Here is a 12,563-nt window from a genome sequence, read left to right as displayed (position 1 = left end):
CAACAGCAAGCAACTCCAGAGCTTCTCTGAACAGTAGCGACTTCTTAGTTGTGGCTAGATCCTCTCTGGTCTCCATCAGCAGTGCTCCCCCTGCACGGTCATAGTGATTCCATGTTAATAATGAGCTAATCCCCACAAATTAGGAAGGCATTACTTTCACCTTAACCAGCCAGTGACTCACTTCAGAAGGCATTAGGAAGCTTAAATAATGAATCTACAGAACAGTGGGCATTAGCAATGGTGAAGGCCCATTAGGTAACCTCATCTGGTAAGCACAGGAAAGTTCATGAAACTCATCAGCAGGGATCCCGGTTTTCCCTGATAAAAAATACCAAATTCTCTGCTAAAACCCCCCAAATCCATTATTAAAATTAAAGCCCCCTCCTCCCCCAGTGCCCCTCGTTCCCCACCCACAGCCCCCAGAGCCTTGCTGGTGCCCCTCGCCCTCCACCCCCAGCCCCTGCTCCCCCAGCCCTGCCGGAGGGGGCCCCCAGCTGCCAGGGCTATGGACCTGGGTCCACAGCCCCCTGCCCCCGCTCCCCCCTTCTGCAGGCTGGGGTGGGTGGGCTCCCCACCACCGTGCACACTCTCGGGGGGGAGGGGGTATCCACGCACCCCAGATCTGTATGCAGGGCTGGCACAGGCTGCAAGCTCGCGCTCCCACCTTGCTTTTGCCTCCGTGGCCTCCAGAGCCTGGCAAGCATGACCTGGTGCAGCTGGGGACAGTGAGGCCAGGCAGGGATCTCCTTGCCGCTGCTTGACCCCCTACCCCAGCGACACACCTCCTGCATTTGGGGCTGCAGTGAGGGCAGCGGTGCAGGGCTGCATCCCTCCAAGCAGCGGCAGGCACAATAGGCATGTCACCAGGGCAGGGGCAGCGAGCATTGGCAAGGAGATCCTTGTGCGGCCCCACTGTCCCCAGGCACGCCGGGTCATGCCCGGTGAACTCCAGAGGCCCCAAGGGAGGGAAGCAGGGCAGGAGCCCAAGCCCGTAGCCTGCCCAGGGTACAGATCTAGGGGGTGCAGGTCTTCCTCGCCCCACAGGAGTGCATGCGGCAGCAGGGAGCTGGCCCTCCTCCTCCCCAGACGAGCCACCCGCAGCCCCATCCTGTTCCCGGCTGGGGCCCTGCAGCCACACTTTGAAGCTCTGAAACTCTGCCAGCTTGCAGGGAGGTGATTGTAAAATGGCAAAATCCATTTGAGAAATCCACATTTGCCTCTGTTAAAAAGTAAAATCTGTAGTTTACTCCATTTTTCTGTGGGAAACAGAAAACCCAGATCCCTGCTCATCAAAGTGGGCCTGGGTTGCCTTTCAGAAGGGTATATGGCTTTCAAATCCTACCACAGTCCCTGGGAGCTAAAAAAGCGAGTCTGAAGACCTTTTTACCTCAGTGCCTAATGTTAGGCACCCATCTTGGAATGTACTGGTCCTGGGTTTAGAAATGTCTGAGCCTATGTGCATATGGTCATCTAAGCTGCTCAGCCAAGTAACTGCACACACAAGTGCAGCATGCTGGAGGAGTGACCAAGCACCACAGTGGGCAGAGTGGAGTTGTAAATACCATCATTATTCTATTTTTCACTGCAGTAATTAATGTTTTCCAGAGTGACCTCAGCATATGCAAATGTGGGTGTGGCCACTTGATCTAGATTAAAGTAGTAATGGTGCTATGCAGGGAATGGAGCTGCATAGGTTTGGACTCTGTGGCTAGGGACAGGCATTACACATAAACCAGTTTAAGTGATCAGAAACTGGTTTAAACCTGTAACAGAACAGATATTCAGTGCACATAAACCAGTTTGAAAATGGCTGAAACCAGTTTGAAAATGGCTGAAACCAGTTTGAGATGAACCTGGTTGAATGTAGTTTCAGACTTAACTGATTTGGGTCAAACCGGTTTATGCAACTGGTTAAGTTAAACCAGACTCCTCCAGCATCCAGACATGCTCTTTAGGCTGGGCAGGGCTCTCTGTTCCACAGCAGGGCTGGCCCCTCCCCTCTACTCCCTGGCTGGAGCTCCTGTAGAGAGTTGCAAGCTGCTTCCACCCACCACCACCACCACCACCACCACTCCCTGCTAAGCAGGAATTTCCCTCTCCCCTTTGCCTTGCTGGGAGCTATCTGTGTATTAGCTAGCAGACCACATGCTGGCTCCCATCCCTGCTGATAAAGGCAGAATCAATAGGTAGCTGATAATGTCCCTCTGTTGTTTTGTTAATGGGGTGATAAACACTGAGTTAAAGATGATAAACACTGTTATCAATTCCCTGCTGAGCTAATCAGGGCATCCTGCCCAGGACTGGCCACAACCCCCTCAGCTCAGTGCTATGGAAGGGAAGGGAAGGCTGCTCTAGCACCCGCCTGGCTTCTAGCCTGAGCCACTGCAGGCATGGGCCTGCATTTCTAAAATGAAAAAAGAATGTCTATCCACTTCCAAATCAGTTCAAGATTTGCAGGTTAAACTAACCTGCAAAGATTGAATCAATTCAGGCTCAGGCTTTTTGAATGTCTGTATCCTGAAAAGCTCGGGCTTTCTGAATGACCCTAGCCTGTGTGGATTACTTGCCTTTTGCTCTGAGCTTTGTGCTAGGACCAGCTCCAGGAATTCCCGTTCCTTCTGAGATCCATGCCTGGATTTGGATCCTGGGAGCTTCTGCTGCTTCCAGTATTGTGCAGGGCTTCAGCTCCACAGCATCAGTGGACCTGAGTCAGCTTTGTAGTGAATGCACAGGGTGAGGCCCCAAAGCAAGAAGTCATATGGTCTCCCTAGCGGCCTTCCAGAACTTCCTTCAATTTGTGAGGCCTATCTCTGGCATGCAGCATCATCTTTCCTTGGATTCTGACCCCTCTCTTGTCTTTCTGTGAGGATTGCCAACATTTACTGCTCCCTGGGTTCCTGTGAGAGAGGAACCAGTTAAGAGTCATTGCTAGGGACATGTCGAGCCTCCTGTTCACCTGGAGGCAGTTGGCAGAATGAAAATCCCATTGGGATTCTTCAGTGTTTTCTGGGGAAGCATCTCAAGCCCCACTTCTGCAACCTTCTCAAGAGTGCAAGTGCTTGAAAGGACCGACTGTGTATTTTTGGCCAAGGAAGTCTTGGTGCAGGCCCCTGGCACAACCTGTGCTGCTCACAAGGGAGGCCACCAGGCAGCATATCTCAAGATGCCTGAGCCTCACTTTTTCCCTTAGCAAGAGTTTTCCCTGCTCTGCCGACCACCAAAGGGAGGAGAGGGAATGGCTGCCTCCCCACAACACATTGCTTCCTTCAAGCCAGGCAGCTAAGTGCTCCTGGCTTCGATCAGGAATGTGTTTCCAAGGACTGTTATAGCAGTGTCATGGAAACATAAGTAGGGGTGAGAGGGGAGATGTAAACATGCCCTGCCTGTGGCACCAGCACTAATGACAGCTTTATGAGGAGATGAAGCAGACAAGATGAGGCTTGTAAGCAGGATGGTGTGGGAACAGCCCTTGACCTCTCCCAATCAGACGCACTTTCCCCTCACCCCTGTCTCACCTCTCTGAGTCTCGCTCAGCTTGACTGAGGTCTGGAGATTCACAGGGTTGGATAACTAGAGGTCAGAATGGACCATCCAGTCCTACATCAAACATTTGGCCATTCTTGCCATCCTTCCCATGGAGGCATCCCTGTCCCTTCCATGTGAGCTAGGAGGACAAATGAAGGCAGTCAGAGCCTGGGATGAAGGATATCTGCCCTGGACAATAAGCATACAGACACAACAGCCATGAGTAAACCTCATTCAGTGTGGAACCTCAAGCGCTACTCAGTGTCCCGAAGTACTCAGTGCCCCACCGCCTGGGGGAGATGAGCTTTGTTTTAGGTAATTGCTTGGAATCAGGGCTCCTGACAACAGTTTGTTGCATTCAGCCTCTGTGTCCTAGCACACCAGGACTGCATTTGAGCCTCAAAAGGGCCTAACAGTCAGCTGCAGTGATTGATGCCAGCGTCTCCTAAATGTACATTTCCCACATGGTGTTTTCCTTGCCAAAAAGCAATAAACAAATAACATTAGCCTAGCAAATAATTCAGAACTCCATATAACCAATTTATTAACTAAACTAATTTGCAGTTTTCAATTAGTCTCTGAGGGGCACTGTGCTGTCACATGGCTCTGGAGTGTGGGGAGGGTTCCTGAGACATCAGCACCACAGTTGTCAGGTAGCAGTAAATTTTGGTAACAGCACATCTTAGAGCTCAGCTATCTTTGCCTGCTGCACTGTGCTGTGTTGCCTGTCTTGGGTGACATGGCTAACTGTGCCTTTTATCTCCTTCCTCTCTGGGATTTGCAGAACGTCTTTACAGCCTTAGTCTCTCCCTTACACTATGGCCAGTTCTGAGGTCAACAAGTCACCTAAATGAAGGACAAGTCTGGTTTTCACCATTGTTTTTCTCACCTCCTCCAGAATACTGCGCAGGAACAAGATCAGATGGATCCAGGAAGGGACCTTTTCCAAGCTGAATGGACTCGTGGAGCTGTAAGTCTCTATGGTTTCATCCCTAAGGCCGCTGCTTCTACCTGGCGCTGGTTCAGTGAGCACTGGAATTTTGTCATAGTGCAGGTTGGAGGAGAGCTCATAGTCTTGACTGTGCTGATTTGCCTTCTTGTTCCTGTTTGCATAGTGACCTATCTTCCAACAGACTAGAGACGCTCCTGCCATCTTTATTCACTGGCCTTCATGACCTCCAGCAGCTGTGAGTAGTGTATTCAAGCTCCACAGGCCTTAACTGGCATTGTGGTGGTGTTTTAAAGGGGTTTTAGGGAGAAGGGACTTAGGAAATCATCCTAGGCAGCCAACTATTCATAAAGAAGTTGTGGCTCTTGAGAACAGTGGCCTCCCAGTCGACAGTTCATATCCAGCCCAGATAATCAGAACCTGCAAGTCAATGCAGTTGGCCAACTGTTGGTTAATAGAAAGGAAATAGTGGCCTAGGTCCATGACACTGCTTGGCCCCATTCTAGTATAACTTCTATAAAGGAGCAGTGGAAGTGTGATTCTCTCAGCTTTTATCTGGTCCCCCTAAGCAGGACCAAGGCATATTGACGGGTTGTGTAATATTCTTTAAGATTCATGAAAAAACATAAGCCATTAAAAGGTTTCATTTCTTGGTTTCTGTCTCATTCATTAATAGTCATGGAGAACCATCACAAAATGGCATCTTCTGCTCTTCCTGTTCCCCAGGGTTTGTCTCCCATTTCCAGTACTATCCATTACACAGGACAAATTCTAATCTTTCACTTCCATACCACTACAGGGTGATCATCTTGTCCCCAGAGCAGTCAGTACGTATCTTATTAAATAGTGTAGTATTCAGCTCCCAAGGAACAGAAAGAATATGAGAGTCCAGAGAAGGACTGGAGTAGTTTTGCCCATGGGGATGTTTCTGCTTTCCAGTGTTGCAAAGGTGTCTGGAAAGAAAAAGACTCTATGAGCTCTGTTTTTTGCAGGAATATTTCCTACAACCCCCTAAAGAATATCTCTGCTGACCAGTTTGACAGCCTGCCCCATCTGCGTTCTCTGTAAGTGTGTATGACAGCCTGGGCACTGAGCATCTCTGCCTGCTCTAGAGCCCTCTGCAGCCCCATGCCTTTTGACTGGGCATGGGGAGGTCCTCTATTCTGTTGCATTTATTTTACAGGAGCATTGAAGGTTTGGAGATCCCCAACATCCAGAATCGCATGTTCCAGAAACTCACTAATCTGTCTCACATGTGAGTGCTGGTGGGAAGGGTATTGTGAGATGCTACTGCTGAGCTGGAAGGTGGGACAAAGAGAAATGAGATAAACCAGGCTCAATCCCCAGGTTGCTCAGCTCCTATGCACAAAGGCTCCAGAAAGCAGATGGAATTGCATTCAGTGCACTAACAGCTGCACCAGGCAAAAGGCACCGTGCTTCTGGAGTCTCTCATGGGCAGAAAGGCCTCTGGAGGGCTGTACCCCAGCAAACTGAGTTCAGAACCACACAGTTAGAACTACACCCAAAGGGAAAGAGTAGGGGCCATCTCATAGGTTTCATAGACATTAGGGCTGGAAGGGACCACAGAAGATCTTCGAGTCCAGCCCCCTGACCAAGGGGCAGGAAGTCAGCAGGGGTCCTAGGATCCCAGCAAGATAAACATTCAAATGTCTCTTGAAGGCATTCAAAGTAGGTGCTTGAACCACCTCCAGCGGCAGTCTATTCTAATCCTTGGGGGCTTGGACAGTAAAGAAGTTCTTGCTTATGTCCAGCCTGAAACGGTCATGGAGGAGTTTGTGACCGTTCGATCTTGCCAACCCTTGGAGCGCTCTGGTGAACAAACATTCCCCCAGATCCTGGTCAGCACCGCTGATAAACTTATAAGCGGCCACCAGATCACCCTAAGCCTGCGCTTTTCCAGGCTAAAGAGTCCCATGGCTCTCAGCCTCTCATCATAAGGTCTGTTTTCCTGACCTCTGATCATGCGTGTGGCTCTCCTCTGCACTCTCTCAAGCTCCTTCACATCCTTTTTCAATTGTGGAGCCCAAAACCGAACGTGGTACTCCAGCTGCGGCCTCACCAAGGCTGAGTACAATGGGAGAATGACGTCCTGGGATTTGCTTGAGAAACATCTATGGATGCAAGCCAGCGTTTTGCTTGCTTTACTAGCTGCAGCATCACAATGATGGATCATGTTCATCTTGTGGTCAATCATGACCCCCAAGTCCCTTTCATCCATAGTGCTAGCCTGCATAGCACTGCTGAGCCTATAAGCATGATGCGGGTTGTTCATCCCAAGGTGGAGAACCTTGCATTTTTCAGTGTTAAACACCATAAGGTTCTTGTCCACCCATTTCCTGAGCCTGTCAAGGTCAGCCTGGATCACCCTCCTGTCCTCAGGTGTGGATGCTTTACCCCAAAGTTTGGTGTTGTCAGCGAACTTGACCAGTCTGCTTCGGACACCAATGTCCACATCATTAATGAAGAGGTTGAATAATATATGCCCAAAGACAGAACCTTGAGGGACCCCACTGGTCACAGCACACCACGACCATTGACCTCCATCAACCACCACCCTCTGGGTCTGACCACTGAGCCAATTCCCCAGTTAGCGGATTGTGGTGAAGCTGAGGCTGCAGTTGGGCAGTTTTGCTAAAAGGTGATCATGGGATACCAGATCAAAGGCTTTTTTTAAAGTCAAGATATACAACATCAATCTCTTCCCCCTTGTCCAGGTGATAGGTCACCTGGTCATAAAAGGAAATAAGATTGGTCAAGAAAGACCTATCCGCAAGAAACCTGTGCTGGCTATCCCTCAGGATTTTGCCATTGACCAGTCTTTTGAGAATGGTCTCTTAGATAATCTTTTCTAGGATCTTCCCCGGGACAGAGGTAAGGCTGATGGGCCTGTAGTTTGCCAGATCCACTTTCCTCCCTTTCCTGAAGATAGGCACCACATTGGCCTTCTTCCAGTCATTGGGCACTTCACCAGAGTGCCAGGAGTTCACAAAGATCTGTGCCAGGGGCTGGGCTATGATGCTAGGCAGCTCCTTGAGTACCCTGGGGTGTAAGCTGTCAGGGCCGGATGACTTGAAGGTGTCCAGTCTCTCAAGGTGTTCCTTCACGAGGTCAGCATTGATGGAAGGTAAGGAATCTCCCTCACCCAGGCCTTCCCGTCTCATAATGGGCAGGGGCATCCTGTGGGACTGGTGAAAGACCGACGCAAAATACCCATTTAGCAAGTTGGCTTTTTCCTGGGTGTCGATAGTCAACTGCCCTGTCTGGTTTAGCAGGAGTCCAATATTGCCCTTGCTTTTCCTCCAGCTCCCCACATATCTAAAAAAGGACTTGTTATTGTCCTTGATACTTGTAGCCAGTTGGAGTTCAGTCACAGCCTTGGCTTTTCTGGTTCGTTCTCTGCAGGCTCAGACTAGTGCAGAATATTCCTCCTTGGAGGTGGATCCCATCCTACAGCCTTTGTAGGCCTTTTTCAGATACAGGAGGTCCGCTAGTTCCCTGCAGAGCTAAGGGGGCTGCTATGCCCTTTGCTGCCTTTCCTCCAAGTTGGGATAGACTTACCTTGTGCATCCAGGATCACTCCCTTGAGGAGTGGCCACTCTTCCTGAACTCCCCTCCCCTTGGGGTCGTGGTACCTTAGGGCCTCACCGACAAGCCTCCTGAGCTTGTCAAAGTCGGCTTTCCTGAAGTCAAGGACTTCTGTGTTTCTGACTGACTTGCCAGCTTTATGGCAGAAGGTGAAGGTGATCAGCTCATGGTCACTGTCACCCAGCTTCCCATCGATTGTTAGGTCGCTGATAAGGTCATCCCCCATTGCCAGTACCAGGTTGAGCAGTGCTTTGCCTCTCGTCGGCCCGTAGATTTCTTGCATCAGATAGAGCTCATCCATGCACGTGAGAAAGCTTTGCAACCGTTCAGATTTGGCTGAGTGCTCTTCCCATGAGATGTCCAGGTAGTAGAAGGCTCCCATGACAACCACAGACCGGGAGTGTGCGGCCTCGGCCAATTTCCTGGCAAACTCATGGTCAAGCTCTTGATCCTGGGTTGGAGGTCTGTAGTAGACTCCCACCATTGTGCCCCCTGTGCTGTGTTCCCCATGAATTTTAACCCAGAGGGTCTTTAGTCGTCCACCCTGGGCACCAATGTCGGCTTGCAGGGATGCATAGCTTTCCTTGATATATAGAGCTACACCCCCGCCCTTTTTATCCACTCCGTCTCTCCTGTACAAAGTATAGCCATCTATACCTGTGGCCCAGTCATGGGTGGAGTCCCACCAGGTCTCCATTATCCCTATGACATCGTAATTGTTTGTGTTGAGCAGGAGGACAAGTTCCTTCTGTTTGTTCCCCAAGCTCCTGGCATTTGTGTACAGGCAGGCAAGCATCCCCTTTGGGGCCCTTTCCTTGCCCACAGATCGTTCCAGGGCTGGGGCAGGGGTGGGCTCCTTAGAGTGCCTTGGCCTGCTGGCTCTGCAAGGGTCGCTCAGCCGGCCAGCAGTGGCGGTAGTCCCCCCATCCCCCGGCAGGCTTAGTTTAAAGCCCGATGGAGCAGGTCAGCCAGTCTGGCTGAGAAGAGCCTCCTCCCCAGTGGAGAGAGGTGGAGGCTGTCCCTCCCCAGCAGTTCGCTGCCTCTCTCACCAAAGAGCGAACTGTGGTCATGGAAGCGAAAGCCTTCCCAATGACACCAGCGCCGCAGTCTTTGGTTCACTACCTCAATCCTCCTCTCCCTCCTCAGCCCACAGTCCAAGACTGGGAGGATTGAAGAGAACACCACCTGTGCCCCCAACCCCTTAAGCCCTGCTCCCAAATCCCTGTAGTGCTTCATGACCCAGCTGGGAGCGCTGGGAGCTGTGTCGTTTGTGCCCACATGGATAACAAGTGTAGGGTAGTGGTCAGTGGGCTTGAGGAGCTCAGGGATCTTCTCCGCAACGTTTTGGATACAGACTTCCGGGAAGCAGCAAACTTCCTGGGCTAAGAGGTCGGGGCGGCAGATTGCCCCCTCAGTCCCCCTCAGGATGAAGTATCCCATGACAAACACTTTGCGTTTTGTCTTAGGGAAAGCAGGGGCTGTAGCTACAGCTGAGCCTGTGTTGCCTGCAGGAGCTGGCAGCTTAGCAGCCTCTGCTGGGGCTGCAAGAGGTTTGTATCTGTTGCAAAGCTCTGGTGGGGCAGGGACCTTGGTGCAGCGGGCCGTGGGGCCCTTGACCACCTTGGTACAACCCCTTGGCTGGACAGAATGGGAGGTCCCCAAGTCCTCCCTTGTCCTGGAGGGTGACTGTGGTCTACCCTCCAGCTCCTGGGGGAGAAGGGCCTGGCAGGAGGAGTCTATCTCCTGCTCACCATCCCTGATGGCACGCAGTCTCTATACTGTGGCTTGGAGCTCCTCCAGCTGGCGTGCCAGAGACCCCCAAAAGGGAGCAGACTCCACACGGGGAGGTGGCCATGCTCCTGGGCCCCAGAGCCTGAACAAGTGATAGGCAGCCGCCACAGCTGAGAGCCAGGGGCTCCATCCGCGTGGAGGCCTCCAAGGCACCAGAAGGGGGGGGGGAGCGCAGACCCCTCAGGGACCCTCAGGGTGTGGCGCATGCTGTTGGGGATCGCTGGTGGGGTTTGGGTTGTGGGGGCGTGACGGGCTTTCACCCATGCGCCACTCTCTAAGCCCAAATCCTGGGCCCTTAGTCTCCAGGTATTGTAAAGTATTTTAGATAGAAATGTGAGCCTGTATGCAAGTTGTGTGTTTGGAGATGATACATCTTGATCACCATTGATAGTGAAGTTGAAAACAGTGCATTTTCAGGCCAACAAATATAAAGCTGTTAAATTCCCTACAAACAATTGCTAAGTCACCCAATTAATGATCCTTTTGCACGCTGCTCTGAGATAATGAGTTAGCATGATATTGATGTATAGATACACCAAGCCAAAGTGTTCTCTAAGGACCAGCATCTTAGCAAATGAGGAAATTTTAACTAACCAGCAAACAGTGAGCTACTTTGTCTTTTCTGTCAGAGAAAAATGACATTACTTATCCCCAGATACAAATTTTACAGCACGTGTAATGAAAGATGACTGTGCGTTTTGCTTTCTGTAATTGGCCTGTTTCGATTAAAAACCTGATAAGTTTGTACCGGTATGGTTAATGAGCAACGGCAAAAGGGCATAATTTTCTCTCCTTTTATGTGTAATTGGAACAGAAATGAACCACACGTTGCAGTTTTGCAAGACATGTTAAAATATAGAATTTTGCTAAGCTCACATGGGATTATTTGTACAAGGCTTCAAAAGAAAGGATTTCCTATTAAATAATCCTTGCATGAAAGATGAATCCTTGATAATGACATTTTAAAAATTTTAATTGATTCCTAAACTTTTGTTTGTAAGAGTGGTGGAGGCAAATGCCCTTGTATTTATTGAAGTGCTGGTTAATTGTAGATAAAAAGCACCTGTAAAAAGTAAGAGATGCAGCAAAGCTCTTAGGTAGCTCCTTGGAGTTATTCAGGTGCTTATATTCTTTACTGAATTGGTGTCTGAATGCATGATGAAAGCAGGTTGGGCATGGTAGGATGAAAACTAGTTTAACTAATTAGGATATCCCTGCTAATAAAATTGGCCTGGAGGGTGTTTCAGAGCCATTACCTACAAATTTCTCCACCACCCTTGATGATTTTGTGAGTAGATTCAATGCTTGCCGAACTGAAAGAGCTGGGTCTTTACTTAGAACCCAGAACACTTTTGTGCAAACTCCACTGGCTTCAGCCCTGGTGATGCACTGAAGCTCTGGTTTGCTCTTCACCTGTTTTCTGCCTCTTCCTGGCCCATCTCCCCCATGCTTGTACATTACAAGTCATTGGAACATTTTTCGTAAGTTTAGATTGACTCTGCTGCATGATGGTGAAAAGGGTTGAGGGAGGTAGAAGAGGAATATAGTGCAGGGAAGTGGTGGGGGGTTAGATCAGGGGTGAGCAGCAACTTACAGCTCATGTGCCACATATGGGCATGGGCATCCTCTGTGTGTGGTATGTGGCAGATCAGAGACGGGGAAGGAAGCACAGTGGCAGATACTGGAGGGAACAGAAAGCAGAGCAGCACATCAGGTAGGGAGCACAGGGCAAGAAGCGGAGAGCAGAGTAATGCATTGGGCAGGAAAATGAATCAGAGTGGTACTGGGGGAAGAAACGGGACTTAATTTGTGGCACTCCTACCAAAAAAGTTGGCCCTCGCCAGTTTAGAGGATGTGAAAAGAGAAGAGGAAAGAGGACAGGATTAGCTTTACTGGGATGGATCTCCTCTCCTGTAGACATGAAACTGAAGTTTCCTATATCTGGCAGCTACTTCAAGAAGTTCCAGTACTGCAGCTATTCCCCCCACGTGCGCAGTTGCAAGCCCAACACTGACGGCATCTCCTCCTTTGAGAATCTCCTGGCCAGCATCATCCTTCGGGTCTTTGTCTGGGTCATTGCTTGCATCACCTGTTTTGGGAACCTTTTTGTCATCTGCATGAGGTCCTTCATCATCACAGAGAAGAGCCAGCACACCATGGCCATCAAGTCACTCTGCTGTGAGTTGGGATCAAGGGAAGGGAGGAGCTGGTTTGGACTCTGTCTTCTGTCTGTGTGCGCATGCATGCAGAGAATGGAAACAGGCAGCAAGTACATGACCAGCAAATATCCCTGAAATGGGCCACCCTTTCCCCAGCCCAAAAGCAACTCTTGTCTGTAAACTTGCTGCTGGCTGTTGGCCTGCTCATTGTTAATGTCCTCAGAGCTCCTGAGCTTCTTTTACATCCCAGTTGCTGCCTCACTCCTCATTGCACGGGAGGCACAAAGGCACTCAAGCCTGCTTGTTAATAATGACTTGACTTGAAGTACTTTTGTGCCTTATGGGCAGACTAAAGGGGAGCCCCGCTCCCAGCTGCAAGCACAGAACTCCTCTCAACTTCAATGGAAGAAGCCTTTTGTATATTCAGGGAGAAAATTTGGCCCAGTATTCACAATAGCTTAGTAATAGCTCCCTGCTTCCAGGGCACTGGTGCAAAGAACTAACTCTGTGAGCTGGTGTTTGTTGCCTTGTCT

The 12,563-nt window shown here is 50.1% G+C and overlaps 1 protein-coding gene across 4 annotated transcripts in view; it reads left to right on the top strand.

Moving 5' to 3' along the window:
• LOC149858191 (relaxin receptor 1-like) overlaps nucleotides 1-12,563 on the top strand; it is a 48,474-nt gene that overhangs the window by 31,452 nt on the left and 4,459 nt on the right. For all 4 annotated transcript variants that reach the window (XR_016443924.1, XM_090060638.1, XM_090060636.1 and 1 more), the window contains exons 11-15: nucleotides 4,424-4,495; nucleotides 4,641-4,712; nucleotides 5,467-5,538; nucleotides 5,658-5,729; nucleotides 11,820-12,049. Coding sequence is in view for 3 of the 4 variants with exons in the window: in XM_090060638.1 (XP_089916764.1) it covers nucleotides 4,424-4,495; nucleotides 4,641-4,712; nucleotides 5,467-5,538; nucleotides 5,658-5,729; nucleotides 11,820-12,049 (518 nt within the window). In the remaining variant the exon portion in view is untranslated. The remainder of the gene's footprint in view (nucleotides 1-4,423; nucleotides 4,496-4,640; nucleotides 4,713-5,466; nucleotides 5,539-5,657; nucleotides 5,730-11,819; nucleotides 12,050-12,563) is intronic.

The sequence above is a fragment of the Crocodylus siamensis genome, chromosome 8, assembly GCF_052110815.1.
Source record: "Crocodylus siamensis isolate JL-2025a chromosome 8, ASM5211081v1, whole genome shotgun sequence".
Classification (NCBI taxonomy): domain Eukaryota; kingdom Metazoa; phylum Chordata; order Crocodylia; family Crocodylidae; genus Crocodylus; species Crocodylus siamensis.
Note: the sequence above shows the minus strand (reverse complement) of the source record. Positions and strands in the feature narration are given on the sequence as shown.